This window comes from Lycium barbarum, chromosome 5, assembly GCF_019175385.1.
Source record: "Lycium barbarum isolate Lr01 chromosome 5, ASM1917538v2, whole genome shotgun sequence".
In the NCBI taxonomy this organism is placed as follows: Eukaryota; Viridiplantae; Streptophyta; class Magnoliopsida; order Solanales; family Solanaceae; genus Lycium; species Lycium barbarum.
The window spans coordinates 3,111,912-3,137,246 of NC_083341.1; the positions used below are offsets into that span (position 1 = coordinate 3,111,912).

The 25,335-nt window shown below is 38.4% G+C and overlaps 1 protein-coding gene across 4 annotated transcripts; it reads left to right on the plus strand.

Moving 5' to 3' along the window:
* The first annotated feature begins 919 nt into the window (after window positions 1-919).
* Window positions 920-24,682, plus strand: LOC132640154 (SAC3 family protein A). 4 transcript variants are annotated; one of them, XM_060356619.1, is made up of 14 exons: window positions 922-1,225; window positions 3,029-3,103; window positions 4,392-5,279; window positions 6,257-6,703; window positions 8,888-8,989; window positions 17,363-17,460; window positions 17,922-18,084; window positions 19,255-19,749; window positions 19,867-20,007; window positions 20,171-20,230; window positions 21,232-21,377; window positions 22,504-22,637; window positions 22,719-22,948; window positions 24,120-24,682. In XM_060356619.1, the coding sequence occupies exons 2-14, from the start codon at window positions 3,047-3,049 to the stop codon at window positions 24,219-24,221; spliced, it is 3,063 nt and encodes a 1,020-aa protein (XP_060212602.1). In that variant the 5' UTR covers window positions 922-1,225; window positions 3,029-3,046; the 3' UTR covers window positions 24,222-24,682. The 4 variants fall into 4 exon arrangements, with proteins under 4 accessions (XP_060212604.1, XP_060212602.1, XP_060212603.1 ...); XM_060356620.1 differs by having other exon boundaries at window positions 923-1,225; window positions 21,247-21,377; XM_060356622.1 differs by lacking the exons at window positions 922-1,225; window positions 3,029-3,103 and having other exon boundaries at window positions 4,518-4,773; window positions 4,872-5,279.
* The last annotated feature ends 653 nt before the right edge of the window (window positions 24,683-25,335 follow it).

Below are 25,335 nucleotides of genomic sequence, written 5' to 3' on the forward strand. Positions count from 1 at the left end.
ATTAATATAAGCAATAGCATGTAAAATTTGTTTATTCGATGTTTCCAAAGGAACAATAATAGCAAGTTGTTTTACTCGCAAAAACACTCACCCAGTTTCACAAAAAAATGCCCCCTCTTATTTACTAAGCCAGCCTCGTTTGCTCAAATTAACATACTTTTTGCTTAGTCTTTTGGGCTATGCCACTACTACAACATCCCGTTAGAGGGGGGATAGTTATAATTTCTGATCCTTCTAATGACTGGCAAATTATAATTTTAATCCTTGTAATATTTAATTAAACACATTTATCCTTCAGTTAATTAAAATGCATTTCTAATTCCTTCATATTAATATAAAATTAAATTACCTTCACAATATGGTGTAATAACATAAAACAAACATAATGTATAGATAATTAAACAATTTAATAAATTAATGTAATTCATTTAATTTGTGAAGGTTTGCTAGCCAAGGAATTAAAAGTACACAATTAACCACATATCACAAAAGCTAAAATCAAAATTTGTCATTATTAGAGGGGCTAACAATGCAAATTTCCCCCCCAAAAAAAATATGAGCTCAAACGACCCCTGAATCACTACCCGAATAGGTCAATCGGGTCGAATCTTTTCGACTCGACGCATATATACACACAGAAATATGAAGTATTTACTAAATATAGAAAGATACCTTTCTATTCTATACTATTTAGTAACAATCAACTTTAAATTTACCCTTAATAAAATGAGTTTTACCCACAAATCTTTATGATTTATTTTAAACCACAAATTTAAAAAATTTCATTTATTTCTTAAATTTCATGTCCAGGACAACAGAGTAATGACTAAATTAAAAACATGTCAATATTAGAGGGACCAAAAGTGCAAATTCCCCCAAGAAAAAAGAGCTTAAACGCCCCCAAATTACGACCCGAATAAGTCAATCGGGTTGAAAAAAATTTCACGCATATATACACGCACAAATCTGAAGTAATTCAATTTTCGTACTTTTATTCTTTACCGACGTTCATTCATATATCAAGAAAAACAATTCCATTCTTCCATAATTATACTGTAATCTCTTCCCAAAATCCATATTTATTATTATATCTCTTCTCTGTTATTTTTTTTCCTTTTTTTTTTTGGTTTATTTTCATCTCAATTTGCTTTGGTAATACATATATAAGGGTGCTGCTTTTGTTCGAGGTTGAAGGCTCAAAGCTGTTGAATTTGTTCAGATTTTGGTTAGTCTTTTTTTTTTTCTCCCCTCATTTATTTTAATTAATTAATCAATAAATTTCTTAGAAAAATACCCTTTGTGATATATTTGAACCTGTTATTAATGTACTCCAAGTTGCAACTTATTAAGCTAGGTTTTTTTTGGTTTTAAATTTTTATAGTTAACATGATTCATATAGCTGAACTCAACTTGTTTAGCACTGTGCGTAGTTGTTGACTATTAGAGGGTGTTTGGATTCGCTTTTTAAAAATAGCTTATAAGCTAAAAGTTAAAATAATAACCAACTTTTGACTTTTAGCATATTTTTGTACTTTTTTGGCCTGAAAATGCTTAAAAATAGAAAAGAGTTTCTTTCTGTGTGATTTGTGAGCTATTACACAAGAGCGATGTTTACCTTGTGCGCACCCGAAAGATAGCGGCTGCGGGTTCCCTTGTCATAAAAAATGGAGTAAATAGAAAAGAGCTTAAGTAGGTGTTTGGCCATGTAAACCAATTATTTTTCATTTTATTTGGAATTTTGAAGTTGGAGTTGAAGATGGAGTTGTGTTTGGTTATAGTTTTTGCAAAGAATATTTGGTTGGTTGACAGTATTGAAAGTGAAAAAAGTGAAAACAACTTTTTAGGTGTTTTTCAAATTTCAAATTTCAAATACAATGTTCATGGCCTAACATTGATTTCCAAATAAAGTGAAATAATTTTCCGGAAAAAATTGAAAAATTCTCATGGCCAAACGGGTCCTAAAAAGCACTTAAAATAGGCCAATCTAAACACCCTCTTAGGTTGCAGTTGCAATCCTATCTATTTTTTTTTCTTCCCATTATTTTTTTGGAGTGAACGCGGACCCGTAAACATGGTCAATGAGAATTCATATAGCCGACCTCAAGTTGTTTGGTACTGAGGTGTACTTGTTGTTGTTGAACGTGGACTTGCAAAGAGTTGAGATGAAATGAAGAAAGGACACGCGATTTGTTGGATTGGAAATTTGGAACTTGCGTATGTGGAGTTGCAAGCATTAGGCTGCGATTCTTAGAGGTGGAGCTAGTATTTGGCGCCTATGGGTTCTAAATTTACTGAGTTCTAAATTAATACTCCCTCTGTTTCAGTTTTGATTTGGCACGGAGTTTAAGAAGTAAAAAAGACTTTTGAATCATGTGGTCTTGAATTAAAAATATGTAGAATGTACCAAATATCCTTTAATCTCGTGGTCTTAAACATGCCATGTGGAAAGTTGAAATTAAAGAGTTGCCAAAAAAAGGAAAAAGACATTCTTTTTGAAATCGACTAAAAAGGAAAGTAAGACAAACAAATCGAAACATAGGGAGTAACTTGGACATATTCAATGGATTTCTTAAGAAAAATACAGTGTTTGGACCAAATTTGCCCAAAACTTGTATTCTAGCTCTGCCCCGGGCAATTCTATTCACAACTAGCTTCTTCTTTGTTTTCAAACTTTTTTTGTCTGAGGTTGTTGGAGACTGAGACAAAAATGTAGAAACCACTTTTGTTGGATTGGAACCTGTGACACAGGTAGGTGGAGATGTGATGATTATGCTGCAATTGTAGTCCTAGCTAGGTTCTTTTTACAATAAATTATTTGGAATGAGGGGTAGGCCCATAAATAGTTGGGATGTAAGCGTAGAAAAGGATACTTTTGTGGGATTTGAACAACCTATGGATGTAAGCACGTAGAGTTGTAACCAGTAGGCTGCAATTCAAAGTATGAGTATTTTTTTTTTTTTTTGGGCGTGTTGGGGATTTTGTTATAGATATCTGAATACTGCTTTTTTTCTTTCTTTTGGTTAAGCAGGATGTTAATGAGAGGACGATGAATCAAGGAAGTGCTACTAACATGATGACCACTTTGGATCCCAGTTCACAGGAGGTAACCACTCGAATTGTACTTTCTCTTCTCTTATCCAAACCTTGTTTCTGGAAAGATGTATGTCATCGTGGTCCATATAATTTTCTGCTAGTAGCAATTTTTTTTGTTTTTTTGTTGGCTGCTTTTTACGTACTTAGAACATGTGAAGTGTGATGATGTTGTCAAAATGAATACTAAGATAATGGCGGATGGAATTGAAAAGTTTTGGTTTTTTCCCTTTTTGCTTGAAAAGTGAGGTTTTAGTTGTGCTGCTGTTGTTTTTTCTTTCTTATATTATTTATATATTTACTCCATCCATACCAAAAAGAATTGTGGTGTTAGGAGTACTGAGGGTAAACACAGTGGAGATTCCGAACTTAGATGCCATTGGTTTTAAGTTGAAGAGTGAGTTCTAAAGCGTATATCTAACTCTATTTATACTTATTTTCACACACATATAGGGTTCAGCCTCGAAACTATGGGTTCGGTACTTGGATCTGCCACTGATGATCTAATAGTCCGTGTGAATTTGGACATCGATTCAGAATATTAAATAAAATATATTTAGGAACTATATGAAGACTAGAAATCACAATTAGAAGTATTTAAAATTGTTTGGAAAAATCGGAAACAGAATAGTTGTTTGACATTGCCTTTTTGAAATGTATTTACAACTTGTTAATGGTTAGTAATGCGATATAGAGAGGTTAGAATTTTCGATGAAGTAGCTACGGCAAGTCACTCGTGATATATCTGATACTTGAGTGACGCAATTGATTGTCTTGTGCTGTTGGTGTTGTAAGTAGTAAATCAAGACGCCTTGTTTGTTTTAACCATCAATATAAGTATGAAATGCTATACTAATATTTGGTAAATTGGTGTGGCATGTAATGTTTAAGTAGCTAGTCGTGGACATTATTGGGAAACAATGCAAGTAGATTGTGAAGGTCATGTTTGATGCAATGATTTCAGAGTGTCCTTATGTTGAGAAACTGCTTTTTATGAGCGGAAACTGTGCGCATAAAAGTCTGTTAAACTGTAAGCTAGTTTGCTCTTGCCTTTTATGGATAGGACATTCACTACGTGTATAATTTTTGGTCATTGGGCAACTTGATTGATTAAATGTTTTCTCCACTTGAATGGTGAAAACATTAAATGCTTCTCCTGTCCCAGCCGCCAAAACTCTTTTAACTTGCTTATATTTAGTATTCTTCTGCGATTGTATTATGTTCTTTTGCTATACTTGTTCCAGATTGGGGAGTTGATTTCTCGTTATATAACTTTTAAATCCTTTTTTTTGCCTTTACAGAATCATCAGGCTGTCGATCCAAACCAAAATCACATATCTTCATATTACGCACCTCCAAATTCTACAGTCGCACCATGGAGTGCTCATAGTGCAGATAGCTATGCCAGAGAAAATGGAGTTGTTTCACATTCTGGTTATGATCATGACCAACAAGCTGCGCCGCCTTCAGGGAATGTTCAAGATGGATTCAATGTTGCAACTAGTGCTACTACACCAAGTTCCGGTGCCACAAATGTACAGCAGGATTACAGTGGCTATGGCACCTATCAAAGTACTGATCCTTATGGATACAACAACCCCGGATATGCTGCTTACTATAATGGCTATCAACAACAACCTAATCAATCTTATTCTCAGCCATCAGGAGCATATCAAAATACAGGTGCTCCTTATCAGCCCCTTTCCTCATTTCCGAATACAGGGTCTTATGCTGGGCCTACAAGTTATTCAAGCACTTACTACAATCCTAGTGATTACCAGACATCTGGAGGTTACGCAAGTGGTGCTTACAATAACCAGACGAACGCGTGGCATGAAGGCCAATATGCGGCATACACTTGCCATCAGTATCCAAGCTACAGTTCTGATTCGAATGCCGCATACAGTTCTACCACAGCTCCTGCAGCTTCACAGTATCAGCAACATTACAAGCAATGGGCCGACTATTACAACCATACACAAAATGATGTCACCTGTGCTCCTGGAACAGAAAATATTTCTGTTTCTAATGTATCCAGTCTGAGTTGCCCTGTTCCTGCTGGATACTCAGTGCCAGGTGTCCAAGCCCGAGCATCTCATGCGTATCCAGCGTCAGGTGTCCAAGGCCCGGCATCTCATGCTCCATCTGACAAGCCAGAATCTGGTTTGTCCGCATTGTCTGCGGTGCAGGTTTTCCTTTTCATATAATTAGATTATTTAACTTTTATGCTCGCCTAGAGACTCCTATTTGAATATCAATTGTCATGTATATCACTTATAATTAAAACGATGTTAAGCAGTCTTAAGAGATGGGAAAGATAGGTGATAAAGCATGTATCACACTCACATAAATGTAAATATATGTAGAAATATCAGTAGGATTTTCCTGAGTCATTGAAGACACCATGGGACACCCATGTACACTAATGCAGAAAATATGAGTCTGCTGAGTATGTCTCTAGTTGATAGTTGTACTTCACAGTTCACAGTGCCCATATGAAGCTGGTGTCTTAGGAAATTATGAAACCCGACATTAAGAAAGATTACTCGCTAGTACTTTGAAAATGTCAAACTTGACAGGTGAAAATTCTCTTTTTTCCCCTTCTTAATATATTTTGCCTATATATACTCAACTTGGCAAGGTGCTAACTGTTGTATTTTCTATTAATATTTCCATGTTGAAGTTATTATGTTTTGCAATTATTAAATATGAAAATCCTCTAGTATAATTACAGAAGGCTGCTTTATAATTAATTAGTGATACAGTCTTACATAATACTTCTTTAAGTGGATCATATTTTAGGTTAACTTGCTATTTTAGTTTTTCTTTTGTTCCACAAGCTGCTAAAGATCTGGTAAGCAGTACCTTGTATATTCTTTTAACTCTGCTATGTAAATATCACTTCGTGTTTACTGTACGTTTAATCATCTGGATATTCAACATCTTCTATCCTGTACGGGTTGTTAAGTGCCTAATATTCACCAGAAGATATGTTATCTACTGTCATTGCAGTCAGCAGTGGGTACCTCATTTTTTTTTTGCTTTTCTCTGCTCAGTGCACTGAGAAAAGCCATTTATTACTCTTTCTCTTTCCCTTCATGCTATGCAAACTATGGATCCTTTCGATTCTCCTGATGAACTCAAACTTTCTATTTTTTTTGGTCAGTCTCCTTCTGTAGGTGGAAATGTTCATGATAGTTACTGGAAACAGTGGGCTCCCTCTTTCCAAAATCAGCAGCCTGATCCAGTACAGTCTTATGGTCAAAAGCCTTTAGACATAACCCCTTCTCATGGAAACCTTTCTACTCAACAAAGTTCTTCATGCCCCCAAGGACCAAACACACAATATCAAGCCTCTTATCAGATGCCCTATAGTTATCAGTCATCCTTGCCCACCGTGCAGCAAACTGTTACATCAGCAGACATGAGCAGTGCAAGCAAATTACAGATTCCCACAAACCCTAGAATAACTTCAACCATGACCATGGGATTACCGAAGCTGGATATGCAAAGCTCTACAACTAATGCAGCGGCAAAACCTGCATATGTCAGCGTTTCCTTACCAAAAACTATTGAAAAAGTATCATCTCATGCTGGTGATAATGCTCTCAAGGTCAGACACCTTTTTCTTTGATCATTTCAGTAAGATATGCAGTCACAAGATGAATTTTGTTACATAAGTTTGCATGTTTGAGGGAGAAGTTTTAAATGCTTGACTAAGATGATAAAATTTCCACTTGCTTCTTGATAGTCTTTTCATGTGCTGGTTGGAGAATTCAAATTTTGAGTCAGTCAGTTAGAAGTTAACTGAGCTAGTGTCCCTTTATGTTTGTTGTAAGGTTCTCTTAGAATTGGTTAAGTGATACTTCCTTTTTGATGAGGAGTCATTATGGATAATTTGTAGGAGAAATTTGAAAACCCCAATGCATTAACCAATTCGAGGGGAGGACATATTGTAATGGACTAACAAAATTTGTACTATACTTGCATCTACTTGATGCCAATTACAAAACAACTTACTTCATCTAAAACCAAAATGACCAATTGGAGGGGCCAACCATTCTCCAAACTTTCATATAAGCATTGATTAGAGACCTTTTTACACCCTTGGTTAAGTGACACTTCTTATGATCTGTCATCTCGTAGAACTTGCCTAACTTTGTCTTCGAAAATAATGATATGGTGCTAATGAAATGCTATTAATAGCAAATGATCCTATGCGTTTGAGAAGAATGATATAGTACTAATATAGCTCTTTAAATAGCCAATGAACCTCCGACAATCTAATATCTATAAGTGCATTTGGTAAGTAACTTGTCAGAGTGTATTTGGTGAGTGCTGTCATTTTATCGATACTAGCTAGATTAACTTAATTTAATGCTCTTGAGTTCCATATTTTCTTTGATTTGTGTGCTTTTAGTAAGGATGGTCTATATCATGGGTGATACTGGCGGAATAGATATGCAGAGGATATTTTGATAACCAGTGAATCGGTAGGTTGGGTGGTTGGTTGTGTATGATTGGTACAGATGAAGTTGGGGCTTTTAAAGGCTGTCACCACCATTGGTCTATTAGGAGAGCCTTTAGAGTTATTCCAGTGAGTCGCCTGTGGATGAGCTCACTTATTCAATCCTGGGGAGAAAACAATTGTACTCCTAGCTTAGCTCTTTTAGTGGAAGATGGGTTTTATTTTATAATCATTTTCTTGGTCATTTAAATGTGTAATAAATCTACCGAGATGTCTGCGCAAATGTAAAATTCTGTTATGGTAGAAGCTGGATAGTTTTTCCCTGTTTGAATTTTTGTTGCATTTACGTTTTGGATGTAGGTGTGAGAATAGAAATAGCGGAACTACTTTTTCGTCCTCAACATCATAACAACTTTTGAAGTGAAAAACAGCACGCATGCTGGCTAAAGTTAACTCAATTAACCATTAATGTTGGTGTGTTTAGATAATATTTGGTTCAAATTGGAAAAAAAGAGAATTTGAGATTGAAATTGGAAAAAATAATTTGGAAGTCAATTGTGTTTGAACATGAATTTCACTTGGAAAAAAAGTTGAAGTTTTGTGAGCGAACAATTATTTCACTTGAAATACACTTTGACCGAGTTTTTCAACTTCAGATTCTCTATTTCGAGTTGATTTCGAAATAATGAAAGATTTGTTATGGCTAAACGGGTAGGTTTGACTGGTGTAAATACCATCTATTGTAGCGTATGTCGTATTTTTCAGTTATCTATTATTATTTAATTATTTATTTTAAGTTTTGACTTGTTTTATGCTTCTCGACCTAATGCTTTGTGTCCTTATTGAAAAAAGGAAAGGTTTAATGTTTTGCTTATTTTGTACTTGTACTCTCTTAATTCTTTCTTTAATATTGACACTCGTATAGCAAATACAACATTATGGCTGACTAAGTGCTCACATGTATTTTTTTACTTTTTATCCTTGTATTAACTTGGCAGAGAATTTCAATATTGGTAAGACTGCTGATTCTGCTGAACCTTTAAGGAGCAGCTTTTTTCTATATGATACTTTGATGATGCAGTCTTCTATGTTGTTATGATTGACAGTTCAATGGCTAAGTTTTATTGATGAAATCTAGTTTTAACTGCTCTTGGTTGTGTTTTGTCACCACACAATCTGGGAAACCTTGGTAGTTCGTTCTACTGGTGACCATATAGTTAGGATTATTGTGACGTGTCGTAACGTGGTATTTATTGTTGCATTGCATCAATAAGTGGCGGAGTATTTATTTTTCTTGCATAACTAAAGTGATCTTTCTGTTGTCTGCAGCCTGATACTTTTCCAAAATCACTTTGTGGTTATGTTGAAAGGGCTTTAGCTCGTTGCAAGGATGATGCTCAAATGGTGGCATCCCAAGCTGTCATGAAGGAGGTATCTTAGTGTATTTTGAGATTTTCTCTCTTGGTCCTTTTCCAGTTCTTGCCATGTAATGCATGATGCACATATATGATTCAAGACTTTATGAAGAATTTTCAGATTGTACTGAGATAATAATGCTTTATAGCTTGTGTAGCAAGCAGTAATTCAGTAACTTCCAAGTTATGAATTGCTATAGCATAAAATGAGGAGCGCTCATTTGGCTCAAAAAGAGAAGTGGCGTTGATGATGCTGCTGCCAGAAAATAAAAAAAGAATTAAAATTAGAGACTTCAATCCACATTTCTATAGTACATAACATATTGGGTTTTAGCACTACATAGACATGACCTTTTCGACGCGGCAAATTCAAGGTGAGGTGCCATGGTGTATGTTATTTGCGGATGACATAGTCCTGATTGACGAGTCTCGCAGCGGGGTTAACGCTAAGCTGGAGGTTTGGAGACAAACTCTGGAGTCTAAAGGGTTCAAGTTGAGTAGGACCAAGACAGAGTATTTGGAGTGCAAGTTCAGTGAGATAGTGCATGAGGCTGATGTGGAAGTGAAGCTTGGCACCCAGGTCATATAGAAGAAAGATAGTTTCAAGTATCTTGGGTCTATTATACAAGGAAATGGGGAGATTGATGATGACGTCACACACCGTATTGGTGCAGGATGGATGAAATGGAGGCTTGCCTCTGGAGTGTTGTGTGACAAGAAGGTGCCACCGAAACTTAAAGGCAAGTTCTACAAAGTGGTGGTTAGACCGACTATGTTGTATGGGGCAGAGTGTTGGCTAGTCAAGAAATCTCATGTTCAGAAGATGAAAGTGGCGGAAATGAGAATGCTGCGGTGGATGTGTGGGCACACTAGGAGCGATAGGATTAGGAATGAAGTCATCCGAGACAAGGTTGGGGTAGCCTCAGTGGAAGACAAGATGCGGGAAGCGAGGCTGAGATGGTTTGGGCATGTGATGCGGAGAGATGCAAATGCCCCAGTGCGGAGGTGCGAGAGGTTGGCCAGTGACGGTTTCAGAAGAGGTAGAGGTAGGCCGAAGAAGTATTGGGGGAAGTGATTAGACAGGACATGGCGCATTTCCTGCTTACCGAGGACATGACCTTAGATAGGAGGGTATGGAGGACTCATATTAGGGTAGAAGGCTAGTAAATAGTTGCGTTTATCCTTTCTTACGAGTAGCTATGTTGCTCTATAGTTTCTTGTCTCTTGATTTCTGCGAGTATCTGTTGGTTTATAATGGCTTATTTACTTTCACTGTTTTCATTTTCATAACTGCTTTGATGTGTTTGCCCGTATCTGACCTTTCTTATGCTTTCTCTTGAGCCGAGGGTCTTCCGGAAACAGCCTCCCTACCTAAGGTGGGGGTAAGGTCTGCGTACACTCTACCCTCCCCAGACCCCACGTTGTGGGATTAACTGGGTATGTTGTTGTTGTTGTTGTATAGACATGACCTTTTCCCAAAAGAAGGATTTTGAAGATGGATAAAAGATGATATGTTAGAGGTTCGGCAGGCTGATTTAGCACACATTTACGTTTAGGATTTGAATGAAGACCAAGGTTCCTTAGGCTTTATATGCTGGAGTATTAATTCCAAGTTATGAATTGCTAGAGCATAAAATGAGGAGCACTCATTTGGCTCAAAAAGAGAAGTGGCGTTGATGATGCTGCTGCCAGAAAATAAAAAAGAATTAAATTAGAGACTTCAATACACATTTCTATAGTACATAACATATTGGGTTTTAGCATTACATAGACATGACCTTTTCCCAAAAGAAGGATTTTGAAGATGGATAAAAGATGATATGTTAGAGGTTCGGCAGGCTGATTCAGCACACATTTACGTTTAGGATTTGAATGAAGACCAAGGTTCCTTAGGCTTTATATGCTGGAGTATTAATTCCAAGTTATGAATTGCTAGGACCCCTTTAGATTGAAGTCCTCCCGATGATTTTTTAAATTTGAGCTTTTGAGGGAACTATAGTAGATTTTTTAATGTCATACGAGACCTTTTTTATGTTTTCAACGGCGTCCTATATGAACATTCACCCTTTGTCACTTGTCCCACCTCTTAGAGCTTTCCTTTTAACCTTATATTGGTACTGAGAGCCTACCTATGCTGATTGTTCTTGCCCGTAATGCATTTTCTCAGTGGTGGGATTCTAAAAGGTGCTTCTGATAAGAACATTCTAGTTATTCTTGTTAGGTGTGGAATTGGCCAAACAAGTCAATTCTTTTGTTCACATAGTCGTGTTGTAAGCACTTACCTCATAATAGTCGTGATGTAAGCGCTTACCTCATCATAGGAAATTCATTCCTATAAATAGGTAGCTTATGGTTCATTTGTAAGATATCATTAAGATCATTTGCTATACACATCCCAAGAGAGAAAAAATCTAAGAGAAATACTCTTAGTGAAAGACCTAAGTAAGAGAAGGTCTTTGAGAGAATTTTCTGTGGTAAAATTCTTGAGTGTAATTGGGATTGGGGTTGTGAGGTTGAGTGTTGTAAACACTTGTAATATTTCTTCTTTAATAAGATCTGCAGCAGCAACGTGGACGTAGCTCTCACATTGAGGGTGAACCACTATAAATCTGTGTGTGCTATTTATTCTTCGCTTACATCACGGTGTAAGTAGGTTCTGTCTAAGGAGGTTGGTATTTAAGTGGTCCAGCTGTGACCCTCCAATCTTTCTTGGGAACCTGCTTACAAAGGTCGGATTTGGGATTTAAATCCTAACAACTGGTATCAGAGCAACAGGTTGTGTTGTGATTTAGAAACGATGGGAGGCGAAGATGGTATGACGCACGACATCGGTAAATTCGATGGTACAGATTTTGCGTTCTGGAGAATGCAAATTGAAGATTATTTATATTGCAGAAAGCTTCATGAACCTCTGAGTCCGAAACCAGAGGAGATAAAGCAAGCAGATTGGGATCTCCTCGACAGACAAGTTCTGGGAGTCATTCGACTGACGCTGTCGAAGAACGTTGCTCACAACGTGGCAAAGGAGAAGACCACTGCAAATATGATGAAGGTATTGTCTGACATGTATGAGAAACCTTCGGCAAATAATAAGGTATTTCTTATGAAGAAACTATTTCATCTAAAGATGATGGAAAATGCTCATGTTGCTGCACACGTAAATGAATTCAATACCATTGTAAATCAATTGTCATCGGTAAAAATTGACTTCGATGATGAAGTGCAAGCTCTAATTTTGTTGGCATCCCTACCAAATAGCTGGGAGCCAATGAGAGCAGCGGTTAGTAATTCTGTCGGCAGTGACAAACTAAAGTTCAACGATGTTAGGGATCGTATCCTTGCTGAGGAAGTGCGCAGGACAGATTCTGGAGAGGCATCGACGAGTTCTGCTTTTAATGTTGAAAACAGAAGCAGAAATTATGACAGAAACTACAACCGAAATAGGGGCAGATCGAAGTCAAGGAATGGCAGGGGTCAATCCAGACCAGGAAGAACATTTGAGTGTTGGAACTGTGGAAAACCAGGTCACTTCAAGAAGAACTGCAGGGCGCCAAAGAAGGAGGACAACAAGGGGGCTGGAATCAACGCTGTTACGGAAGACATTGGCGATGCGTTGTTGCTATCGGTTGACAGCCCGATAGACTCTTGGGTGCTTGACTCAGGAGCGTCCTTTCATACCACCCCACATCATGATATAATGACAAACTACGTGGCTGGGAATCTCGGCAAAGTTTATTTAGCCGATGGAGAGCCGCTAGACGTTGTTGGCACGGGAGACATTGATTTGAAGATGTCAAATGGATCCTCGTGGAAGATTACAAAAGTTAGACATGTTCCAAAGCTGATGCGAAACCTGATTTCAGTAGGTCAGCTTGATGATGAGGGATATGATCTCAACTTTGGTAATGGGTCTTGGAAGGTGGCGAAAGGTGCTATGGTAGTTGGCCGAGGAAAGAAGATTGACACTCTCTACATGACGGATAGCTGTCGTGATATTGTTGCTGTGGTTGACAACACAAAGAAGACAGATTTGTGGCATTGTCGGCTTGGGCATATCAGCCAGAAGGGGATGAAGCTGTTGGTGACAAATGACTTAATTTCGGAGCTGAAGACGGTGGACCTTCATACGTGTGAGAGCTGCATTCTCGGAAAACAAAAGCGAGTAAGCTTCTCAAGTGCAGGCAGAGAGTTGAAGGTCGAAAAGCTGGAATTGGTGCACACAGACGTGTGGGGACCTACCACTGTACCCTCCCTTGGAGGATCACACTACTACGTGACCTTCATTGATGATTCAACCAGGAAGGTATGGGTTTATTTTATGAAAAATAAATCCGATGTGTTTAGTGTATTCAAAAGATGGAAAGCCATGGTCGAGAATGAAACAAACCTCAAGTTGAAGTGTTTGAGGTCCGACAACGGCGGAGAATACACTGATGGTGATTTCAAACGGTACTGTGCCGATAATGGGATCAAGATGATGAAGACTATTCCTGGAACGCCGCAACAGAATGGAGTAGCCGAAAGAATGAACCGAACGTTGAACGAGCGTGCTCGGAGTATGAGAATACACTCTGGACTGCCCAAGACATTCTGGGCAGATGCAGTCAATACCGCGGCCTTCTTAATTAACCGAGGACCGTCAGTTCCCTTGGATTTCAGAATTCCAGAAGAAGTCTGGAGTGGCAAGAAGGTAAATCTTTCATTTCTGAAAGTGTTCGGTTGCTTATCATATGTTCATAATGATGATACGGCTAGAAGCAAGCTTGATCCAAAATCAAAGAAATGTTACTTTATTGGCTATGGTGACACCGAGCTTGGGTACCGATTTTGGGATGAACAAAATCGGAAGATCATCCGAAGCAGGAATGTTGTCTTTAACGAAGAGGTACTGTACAAAGACAAGCTGCAAAAGAATTCAGAATGTCAGGACAATGAATCGGAAATAGTCGATTTGAGGGACTTTCCGGCACCTGAGCCGCAGCCAGGTACAACCGAGGCAGAGGAACAAACAATCCGAGAAGGTGCTGATGAAAGTGCTGATTCTGAAACAAATGAACAGACGCCAATCACAGAGCTGCGTAGATCATCCAGGATCAGGAAGCCGCTTCACAGGTACTCTCCATCCCTCAACTATATTCTACTCACTGATAGAGGGGAGCCGGAATGTTATGAAGAAGCAATGCAAGTCGATGAATCGACTAAGTGGGAGCTGGCAATGAAGGATGAAATGGATTCACTATCGGCAAATCATACATGGGAATTATCCGAGTTGCCAAAGGATAAAAAGGCATTGCAAAACAAATGGGTTTATCGGATAAAGGAAGAACCCAATGGAAGCAAGCGTTATAAAGCAAGGCTGGTTGCAAAGGGATTTCAACAGAAAGAAGGCATTGACTATACGGAGATCTTCTCTCCCGTAGTCAAGATGGTGACTATCAGAACTGTTCTTGGGCTGGTAGCAAAGGAAAATCTACATCTGCAACAGATGGACGTGAAAACTGCATTTCTTCACGGTGATCTAGACGAGGAAATCTACAGCGACAGCCGGAGGGATTCAAAATCAAAGGAAAGGAGAATCTGGTGTGCAAACTTCAAAAGAGTCTGTACGGACTAAAACAGGCTCCAAGACAGTGGTATTTAAAGTTTGACAGCTTTATGAAGAAAGCTGATTTTTCAAGGTGCGAGGCAGATCACTGCTGTTACTTTAAAAAATTTGAAGACTCGTACATGATACTGCTACTCTATGTCGACGACATGCTAATCGTAGGAGCAAACCTACAGGAGATTGATCGGTTGAAAAAATGGTTATCGGAAGAGTTTGCAATGAAGGATTTGGGAGCTGCAAAGCAAATCCTTGGGATGAGAATCGACCGAAGCAAAGAGGGCATCAAACTCTCACAAGAAGAATATGTGAGGAAAGTTATCAAAAGGTTTAACATGCATGATGCCAAGCCAGTCAGCACTCCCTTGGCTGGACACTTTCGGTTGTCAAAGGATCAGTCGCCGACAACCGAGGATGAGAAGAAGCAGATGGACAAGATACCTTATGCATCTGCAATCGGTAGTCTTATGTATGCAATGATATGTACAAGGCCAGACATTGCACATGCAGTGGGAGTTGTCAGCCGATTTATGAGCAATCCGAGAAAGCAACATTGGGAGGCTGTGAAGTGGATATTCAGGTATCTGAAAGGCAGCTCGAGTTCAGCTCTGTATTTCCGAAAATCAAAAACAGGATTGCAAGGGTATGTTGATGCTGACAACGGTGGTGATATTGATAGCAGAAAAAGCACATCCGGGTATGTTTACACCTTCGGAGGTACTGCAATCTCTTGGGTTTCCAAGTTGCAAAAGATAGTAGCTCTCTCTAGTTGTGAGGCTGAGTACGTTGCTGTGACGGAGGCCACAAAGGAAATGATGTGGCTACAATCTTTTCTGCGGGAATTGGATCAGGACCACTAGGGAAGTGTGCTATATTGTGATAGCCAAAGCGCCATTCATTTGGCAAAGAACCCGGTTTACCATGCTCGAACGAAGCACATACAACTCCGGTACCATTTCATTAGATCAGCTTTGGAAGATGGAGCGCTGGTGCTTGAGAAGATCGCAGGGAGTCAGAATCCAGCAGACATGCTGACAAAGGCAGTGACGATAGACAAACTGAAGCTATGCTCAACTTCAGTTGGCCTGCACGAAGTATGAAAGTAGGAAAGAGCTGCTGCATCGATCAAAGTGTGAAGACAAATTAAAATTAGTCTTCAAGTGGGAGATTTGTTAGGTGTGGAATTGGCCAAACAAGTCAATTCTTTTGTTCACATAGTCGTGATGTAAGCGCTTACCTCATAATAGTCGTGATGTAAGCGCTTACCTCATCATAGGAAATTCATTCCTATAAATAGGTAGCTTATGGTTCATTTGTAAGATATCATTAAGATCATTTGCTATACACATCCCAAGAGAGAAAAAATCTAAGAGAAATACTCTTAGTGAAAGACCTAAGTAAGAGAAGGTCTTTGAGAGAATTTTCTGTGGTAAAATTCTTGAGTGTAATTGGGATTGGGGTTGTGAGGTTGAGTGTTGTAAACACTTGTAATATTTTTTCTTTAATAAGATCTGCAGCAGCAACGTGGACGTAGCTCTCACATTGAGGGTGAACCACTATAAATCTGTGTGTGCTATTTATTCTTCGCTTACATCACGGCGTAAGTAGGTTCTGTCTAAGGAGGTTGGTATTTAAGTGGTCCAGCTGTGACCCTCCAATCTTTCCTGGGAACCTGCTTACAAAGGTCGGATTTGGGATTTAAATCCTAACAATTCTGTCTGATAGCAATCTACTTTCTTTCACCATCCACATTTTGTTCATTTGTTTCCAATTGACATTCATTACTTAAACGACTTGTTCAGTTCTGCTTCACAGCTTTGGATTAGGTAAAGTGACAAAAAGTTTGAGTTATAGGTCTTGGTGAGAGCATTTCTTGTGTCTTCCACTTGTGTTCGAATTTGTTAATCACATTATTCCAGCATCTTTGGTTTTGTATCTCTGTGGCATCAGTAATCGTGATGGCAAGTTTGAGGGGTAGAGTAGGACATAGGGCCCCTCATTTTACCCCTATAGAGCTAGAGAAAGCACATGAGGAGTTCATCGATGAACACCTAGAATTGAAATTGATAATGCAACCCAATAAAATCCTTCATTCGCATTTGTTATGATTTTCCTTACCTAAGTTACGAAAAGACTTCCTTCTTTTTTCTACCTTTTCTTTTGGGCAAGTATTTATTCCATAAAATCATCACCAAGTAGGTGTAGCTACAAAGCACAAACTCAGCCTTCCCTTTTTCACACATCTAGGGAGGTTGAATTCAATTAAAATGTTGACATCATATAGACTTGTCCAAAAATATAATCCTGAGTATACCTGATAAGTGACTTCCTTGGTTGGAAGACTGTTTTCTCAATTGTTGTAAACTAGTTATCATGTGGAAGTGCTTTAAGATTTGAAATTTCTTTTTGCACTTGTAGGGATGTCTCTACTGTCAGAACCCTCTCCCTTCCTTAGACTATGATTCGTATTAGCTACTCAATGCAGCAGCCTATTGCACTAGACAGATTGTAGTAATGTAGCAAACTGCTAAGTTGTGTATTGGGATTGTGTTATTTATGAAGTTTGTGACCTACAATGATCTTTCTGCCTTAACTATTATTCTGCGTCCCATCTGCTAAAGTGTTAGTGCTGATATTATTGAGCAATGATTGAGCTGTTTGCAACATAATGAGTTATAGTTGATTGAATAACATTGGATCTGTTTGCACTATAATGATATTTTGCTTTATTGATGTGTGGTTCTTTGCCTTGTCCCCTGTGTTACTTAAATGTACCATAATCTGCAGATTATCACAAAGGCAACTGCTGATGGTACACTTCATACGAGAGACTGGGACACCACACCTCTGTTCCCCATTCCCAGTGTGGATGCAGATAAGAAGGAGTATGCTATCTCACTCTTCTCAAAACTGATATGCCTACCTTGTGCATGCATTCGCACTGTGCTCACACAAACATCTAAATCTATACAATGCGTGCATGTGTGACTTACCGAAGTAGCTGTCATAGGGCATGAATGTCAATTACTATATCTCATCTCTGCATTTGCTTCACCTAGCATTTGATTGCTATCTTACAGCTAGTGCAAACATAATAATTTTTGCCTCAGTAGTTAGAAACATACAGCAGGTTCCTCCTTTTTCCCATTCATTTTTTTGGCTGAAGTATTTGTTTAACAGTTATAAACAAAACGCTTCTGCATATATAGTGTAGTTTCCCTGATTAGGGAACACAATCATGATCATGAGCTTTTTGCACTTTATACTGATGGATTTGCTCTCATACTTGGATATCTTTGACCAAATTCAAGGATTATTTTTGACTTCTATTTTTTTTTTCCTGCAGAAGAGTATTATTCTCAGCTCCAGTTTCTTCATCTCCAAAAAGTAAAAGAAGTCCGAGCAGGCGATACAAAAGTAGGTGGGAGCCTTTAGTAGAGGAGAAACCAACTGTCCAACCTGCATCAGTCACTCCTGATGCTTCTAAGTATGGGAGCTGGAACAGACAGGTACTCCCTCTGTCCCAGTTTATACGACACACTTTCCTTTTTAGTCAGTCCCAAAAAGAATGACACAATTTTTTATTTGGCAACAATTTAACTTTAACCTTTACCTTTTACGCCTAACAAGATGATTTATAAGTACACAAATATCTTTGGCTTGTTTTAGACCAAAAGATTCAAGTCTTCCTTTATTTCTTGAACTCCGTGCCCAGTCAAACTACATCACATAAATTGGGACGGAGGGATTAATATTTTTCTGCCTTTGAAGGTAAAAGGTTTTCCACTTCTCTCTTTCTATTTTTCACCAACTTCTTGCTTGAAAAGAAGAAGCTAAGAGGTGGTCTAGGTTGCTGAGTGGCTTATTTTATCCACACCAGGATTCTCCAGCTTCATGACTCTATTTTTTGTTCGAAACCTGCTGGGTGCAAACAATTTCTGAGGGCCATCGGACTGGGGAAACCCTGAATTACCCGTGGTGCACTTGCGGGAAACTCCTTGCCGAGGGCCTGTGCACCCCCGGGATTAGTCGGGGCTCAAAGAGACTCGGACACCCGGCGCTAATCAAAAAAAAAAAATTTTCTGTTTTGGTCCCCTTCCCTTGTTTACTTATCCCGATTATTTTGCCCCTATATTTTCTGGTGATCGATAAATGTAAATGGACATAGTATCAACCAAAAAGATGTTTGATTCTGTTAATTCTTTATCATACTCTTATTGTGTCAGAGATTGGAATATCGTCCAAATTATATTTTTTAGAATCCTTAATGATTCATGAAAAAACTTTTCTTTTAGTCCAGGTTTCGTAGAGCATAGTGGTGTTATACAAGTGAAATCAACCAGTGACGACTTTTTGGGTTAGGTAGCATACTATGTCTTTCTTCGCATCGCATGAACCAAAGGGGCTTCATTATAGGCAAGATCATGTTGGACCTATTACTATGTTAAGAGATGTTAAATTGTTGTTATAGCCTATAAGTACTTAAGTGGAACTCTGTCCTGACCCAGCTAAGATTTTTCTTACATGAGATTGGCGCATCTGATACTGGTCCTTTGGCTTAGTGCTACTTAAATAAACTAATCTTGAAGCCTGGGATCTTTTAATCTTTTGGCTTCTGACAGTTTGGCACTAGATCCATAAGACCAAATAAAATATCTCATTTGAGTGATTTTGTACAGTTTTCAGGTGGAAAGTCAGATAACAAGGTGAATAGTGCGAGTAATGTGAAATTCTCTTTACCACAGCGGAAAACCCCCAAAACTGATGTCTTTAGGCCAGCTAAGAGGCAGTGTGTTGGTGATGGAGTGGATGGGGCAGATAATGGTGAAGCATCCAGTGATAGTGATAAGGAACGAAGTCAATCAGCCTCTAAATCTGCTGGAGTAGCAGCAGCAGATACACCAGAGGAGAGAAAGAGACGTGAAAATCGATCAAAGCGTTTTGAAAGAGGGCATGGAAGTCGAGTAGCAAGTAGTAATAATCAATCTAGAAATGGCGGAGCTGGAAATGTGTATGCAAGAAGGGCTACTGCCTTGGTGCTTAGCAGAAACACTGAGGAAAATGGTGACTATGCTGTTGAAGATATCGACTGGGATGCTCTTACTGTCAAAGGAACCTGTCAGGAAATTGAGAAACGCTACTTGCGTCTTACTTCTGCACCTGACCCTGCAACGGTAGACTTATTATTCTGTCTGTGGTTACTTGAGATTGTAGGGGAATGCATTATATCTAGTGACAATTTTCACTTTGCAAGTTTTGAAGATTTCTCAAAAGTAGTTCTGCTTTTGCAGGTAAGACCAGAAGAAGTATTGGAAAAAGCGTTAAACATGGTTCAAAGTTCTCCGAAAAACTACCTTTACAAATGTGATCAGTTAAAATCAATACGGCAAGATCTTACGGTCCAACGCATACGCAACGAGTTGACAGTCAAGGTATTTTCCTTATGCTAATTTCATTATTCAAATGGAGCACATAAAATGTTCATCATCATATACTACACTTGTTTTCTGAAAATGATTGACATGATCTTTTCTTATCATAGAAGTTGTATTGCTTTTTCTTATTAAAATATCCTTCACCCGCCTTCTGTTTCAGGTGTATGAAACACATGGTCGGTTGGCAATAGAAGTTGGGGACTTATCGGAGTATAATCAGGTATCTCCTTTCTGTGTTGGGAACTCTCAGAATTTGTCGCAACTTCTCAGAACCTTCTTAATCCCTCTGTGAAGTTTCTTGTATGTTAATGTGTTTGGAAGTATTTTACTTAGCAAAAAAAAGTGCTTGGAAGTATTTCCACGCTGTTTATATTTCAGTTGGACTCTTCTTCGTTTTGCAGTCAAATTTATAGACAAAGCTATATAATTTAGTTATGAGTGAAATCCCTTACTGGGGCTTCCAATCCAGCAGTTTTAATTATATCAGGGTGAAATGTTTATGTCTCTCTATGGACAAAATTATGCTGCTGCTTTTTCCCATGGTTCAAATCCTTTTATACAACCGCATTACATGCAAGGAAGTTAAGTTAGTAAACTGTGGTATGATTTTTGTTGGTATTGCCATTATAATTCTTACAGCCCATTCAGGGTTCATTGTTGGTATAGGAATAGTCCGCTTTATGTCAAAAATAAGATCCAGACACATAAATGACATTTTGTTTCGGTAGATGTTTGCTACTAATGTTGGGTCACTCCTTCCTGATGCTTTATTGGTACTTTGGCATTACTGGACTGGATGACTGCCAACAATTTTCCGGCTTCACCTACATCCTATTTCTTTTCATGCTCCAGATTCTTTCTGCTAGCATCCTACTTTCTTTGGTCTTTGTCAAACACAAAGCAATAGTGTATTGTGAGCAGTATATTTACATTATTAGCTACTTATGGTATTTTGATTAAAGATATGTAGATGTTCCCACCTCCTCCCTAAAATTGTTTGGTCATGTTGAAAAGTTGTTTCTGAACTATTCCCTTAAAATTGTTTTCTAGAACTTTTCAATCTTTTTGTTGTTTTAAATGAGTATGTGTGCTGATGCAATTGCAATTTTAAATTGCATTGGAATCAAAGTTCTTGCACATTCAGTAAATAAACATGCTATTTGTTGCAAAGACATCATTGTTATATCTGTTTCAGTGTTACTCTTAGCTTTACTCTCTTAGTTCTGGTATATGCAGTGTCATGCACAGCTAAAAACGCTTTATGCAGAAGGAATCAAGGGATGCGATATGGAATTTGCTGCATATAATCTACTCTGTGTGCTTTTGCACTCTAGTAACAACAGAGATCTGCTATTAGCGTTGTCTAGGTTAGTCAACTACTTGCTGTTGCTTATTTCTCTGCTTCCATTTTATTCTGTCATTTTGTTCACGAGTACCCAGAGTATTTTCGCAGTTCCTCTGGTTAGTCCTTTTTTATCCCTTTTCTACTTTTTTGGGCATCTGCTACTGCTATGCCCACAAAAAAGAAAAAAAAAAAGAAAAAAAAAAGGAGGAGACGAAGAAGAAGAAGAAGAAGAAGAAGAAGAAGAAGAAAACTGGTTAGGTTTGCATGTAACAGAATTTCATTCTTGACATCCTTCCTTCCTGCAACTTTAAGGATGATTCTGATGTTAAATTGCAGCAGACAGATGTAGTTGACAAATCCTCTATGGTCGGTTCCTTTTAGCTAGGACTTAGCTATGCAACAGATTCTGCCAGTGTGGATCACCAACTCATATTTTTAGCTAGTTATGAGTCCGCATTGAACATCATCCACTGGTCAATCAGAATCATGCATTTTAATTCCTGACCTCTATGCAAACCTTTCTTACCTTTTCACTTTGTGGCCTTAATATACACATAAGCTCGTCATAACCCCACTTGCGGGATTACACTGAGTATGTTGTTGTTGTTGTATAAGCTCGTCAAAATTTAGACTTAATCAGAGCTGTTAAGCTCGTGTCTAGTTTAGGAGTGTGGCTATTCTCCTGTTCATCTTAATTGTTATGTAAGGAAGAAGACCAAAAGAAAGAAGAAGATAGACTTGAGGTGGAAAGGAATGGGTTTTGGTGTTGTTGGTAGTGGGAAAGGAGGTGGGGCAAGAAAGCAGAAGACAAGGAGAGTGTCAAGAGAGATGAAAGGTGCCTTTCATTTGACCTAGAAAAAAGAAAAAAGGCCTTCAAGTTATGTTTAAGTTGGATGAAAAATCTCAAATATCACAATTTAGTCCATAGTTCTAAGGAGTTTATTTGTGAGCGTAAGTGAATGGTAGTCTTTCTTCTCCCTAAATACCATTTCAAACTCAATAGTATATGTGGCTATCATCTCGAATTTCCATACACCTGCGTGCTGGTAGCTTGAGAAATTCTGCTCAAAAAATGGTTAAAACTTATGGAAATCCCCTCTTATCGAATTTGGAGTGTTAAACTATGTTGTTGTGCATTCTTTTTCCAGATTACCAGCAGAGGCAAGACGGAGCGATGCCGTTAAACATGCTCTATCCGTTCGAGCAGCTGTGTCCTCTGGAAACTATGTTGCCTATTTCAGATTATACAAGACAGCTCCTAATCTTAACACGTATCTTATGGGTGTGTTTTGTTCTGAATGGTGCATATTTAGCTATTGCACTTGTTATGCTAAATTTGATCATGTATGCTTGTTCTTTGCAGATCTATATGCTGATAAAATGCGATATGCCGCTGTTAGATGTATGTCTCGTTCAAATCGGCCTACTGTTCCGGTTACCTACATTGCCCAAGTTCTAGGCTTCACAAGTGTCTTATCGACAGCTGAAGAAAGTGAGGACACAGATGGGGTGGAGGATTGTGTGGAATGGCTGAAAGCCCATGGGGCATGCCTCACTCCAGATAATTCTGGAGAGATGCAGTTTGATGCAAAGGTGCGTTGCGTCCTGATTTATATGGAAGTATTTATACCAATTGCTCTACACTTAGCATGGTAGATCTTTGAGCATTTTAATTTTGGATCCTATCTCTGATATATTTAAGAATATTTGAAGTTGCCAGGGCTTCCGTTCACTGATATGGATGTGTGGTAGGTCAATGGAAAGAATTAGCAAGCAAGGGAAATCCCCCCCCCCCCCCCCCCCCCCCCCCCCAAAAAAAAAACGACAAAAGAATAGACTAAGAAGAAGAGATAGAAAGATAGGATCTAGGAACCAAATTGATAAAATTAGGACTCAATTAGCATATAACACTAATTACATCCTAATTATGTAACGATCCAAAGGTATCAAAGTTACAGGAAGAAGATACATCTTCAATGGCAACCCAAGGAGTTCTTGAGGAATCCAAAAGGTCTCTATGGAGCCTCATATAGACATATCATCCAACACTGGGTAAAAACTGCACATCACTAGCTTAAAAAGGGATTTGGGCCCAAGTCCAAGTACTTAAAATAATAGAATTCCTAACATAACAAAAGGAATCGTGGGCAAGTGGGATCCCGGAAACTCTGGTGGTGGTCAAGTCTTGGTCAACTCGTGGTCAACGCTGGTCTACCCATGGTTAATGCTGGTCAAACTTGGTCAACTCTCTGTCTACCGTTTGTAAAACCTTCCGGTCTTCTTAATGATGTAAGCTTTGAAAGAATCTGAAACACTTGAGGATCGCTCCTTAGTCCTAACTGGTTCATGGAGTTCAGGGTCCTTTTTCCTTTCTGTTGGAGACTTGCAATATGAATAGGAATTCTTGAACTTTTGACTTCCACAGTATTTATCCGTAAGGGTTGTACTTCATTCGTCAGGCTACATTCTCTTGATTTGTACTTCTTGAGCTCAATTTATTTTTGTGTTGTTTCCTATCAGGTATAAACAGTGTCAATCTTATTCTTCTGCTCCTCTTACTCTGCTAGTCTGGAACCATGCTTTTCTCAATTATTATTTAGAATCACGTTTCTTTCTTTATGGACCTGATGCTTTTAACAACTGTTATGTAATATTAGCACCTTAACTGGTCCAAACTCTGTGCATTCCTTTTGGTTTTACGCTTTATCGTTTTCTTCCATGAAATCCTATATGCTAACAATTCCTTTTGTTCCTAAATGCGCAGGCATCTGTGTCAACTCTCTACATGCCAGAACCTGAAGATGCAGTGTCACATGGAGATGCCAGTCTCGCAGTTAATGATTTTTTGACACGAAATCTTGTATAGGAACCTCCTTCATTTTCTGATAATGGTTGGGATTTAATACTAGTAGAATGATTCGTCTCCAGATACATGGGGAAGTAATCCATTTCTGGGGATTCATACTGGAATTCGACAAGGTTCCTTTGGATATTACAATACAAGAGTTGGATAACTGTAAAACGTATACTACAAGCAGCTGTTTCTGCTGATGTGTGGGGGTGTATGAGTAGTGGTTCAATCCCGTGGTTTAATCTCTGATTCAAGCATTTTTGATTCTTTTCACAGAGACAGCAATATACATAGAGATAGAGGGACCATAATCATAAGCAATAGCTACCTGTACTGTAGTTTGGATCCAGAGTTGATGTATATTTGCTTACCTAGCATGCAGTTGTAATAGGTGATTCAGTACTAGCCATTTTGTTGATCCGACATGTTAGAATCTTAATAATACATCTCTATTTATTCGTGCCCTTTTCTGTTGACCCGTTCTTACATTTATGTTCTTTCATATTTGCTTAAGGTTGTGATGCTGTTGAGAACTTCCTCTTGATGTGTTTATAAGGATGGGAGTGAAACTTCCGTTCAATTTGTAGATAATACTGTCTTTTCCAGATATATCTTTTGAAATTTATTGTTTCTTCCATGTTAAGTTAATTAGGAAAAGTGATATCAGAAGCAAAATTCTGTACTAAGTATAACACAAAAGGCGAAATAAACAATGTGATTGAATGATGCTGAAGGAACCGGCCGCCAAGGTGTGGTGAGATGGTTGAGATTTCTACCCCTTAAACTAAGAGGTCTCGGGTTCAAATCTCGGGCAGAGAATTTACCCCTTTAGTGGGTCTACCCGGTGCGAATCTAGATTTTTAATAAGGGGAGATGAATTTAGGTGTATCAACATAAGTTGCACCCTTTGATTCATTAGTTAGATTTGGTCACCTATTCACATGCCTTGCCTGAAAATGGTTTAAAGATGCGTATGCATGTGGGACTAAACTTTTACCTTTTTCTGTTTCTCTATTTTTCTTGGTTCTTTTGTATTTTGGCTCTTTATACGTAACTGGTCAACAACATTTTCTGCATTATGGGTAGCACAGGGAGGTGGAAACATGACATAATATTTTTGACTATGTAT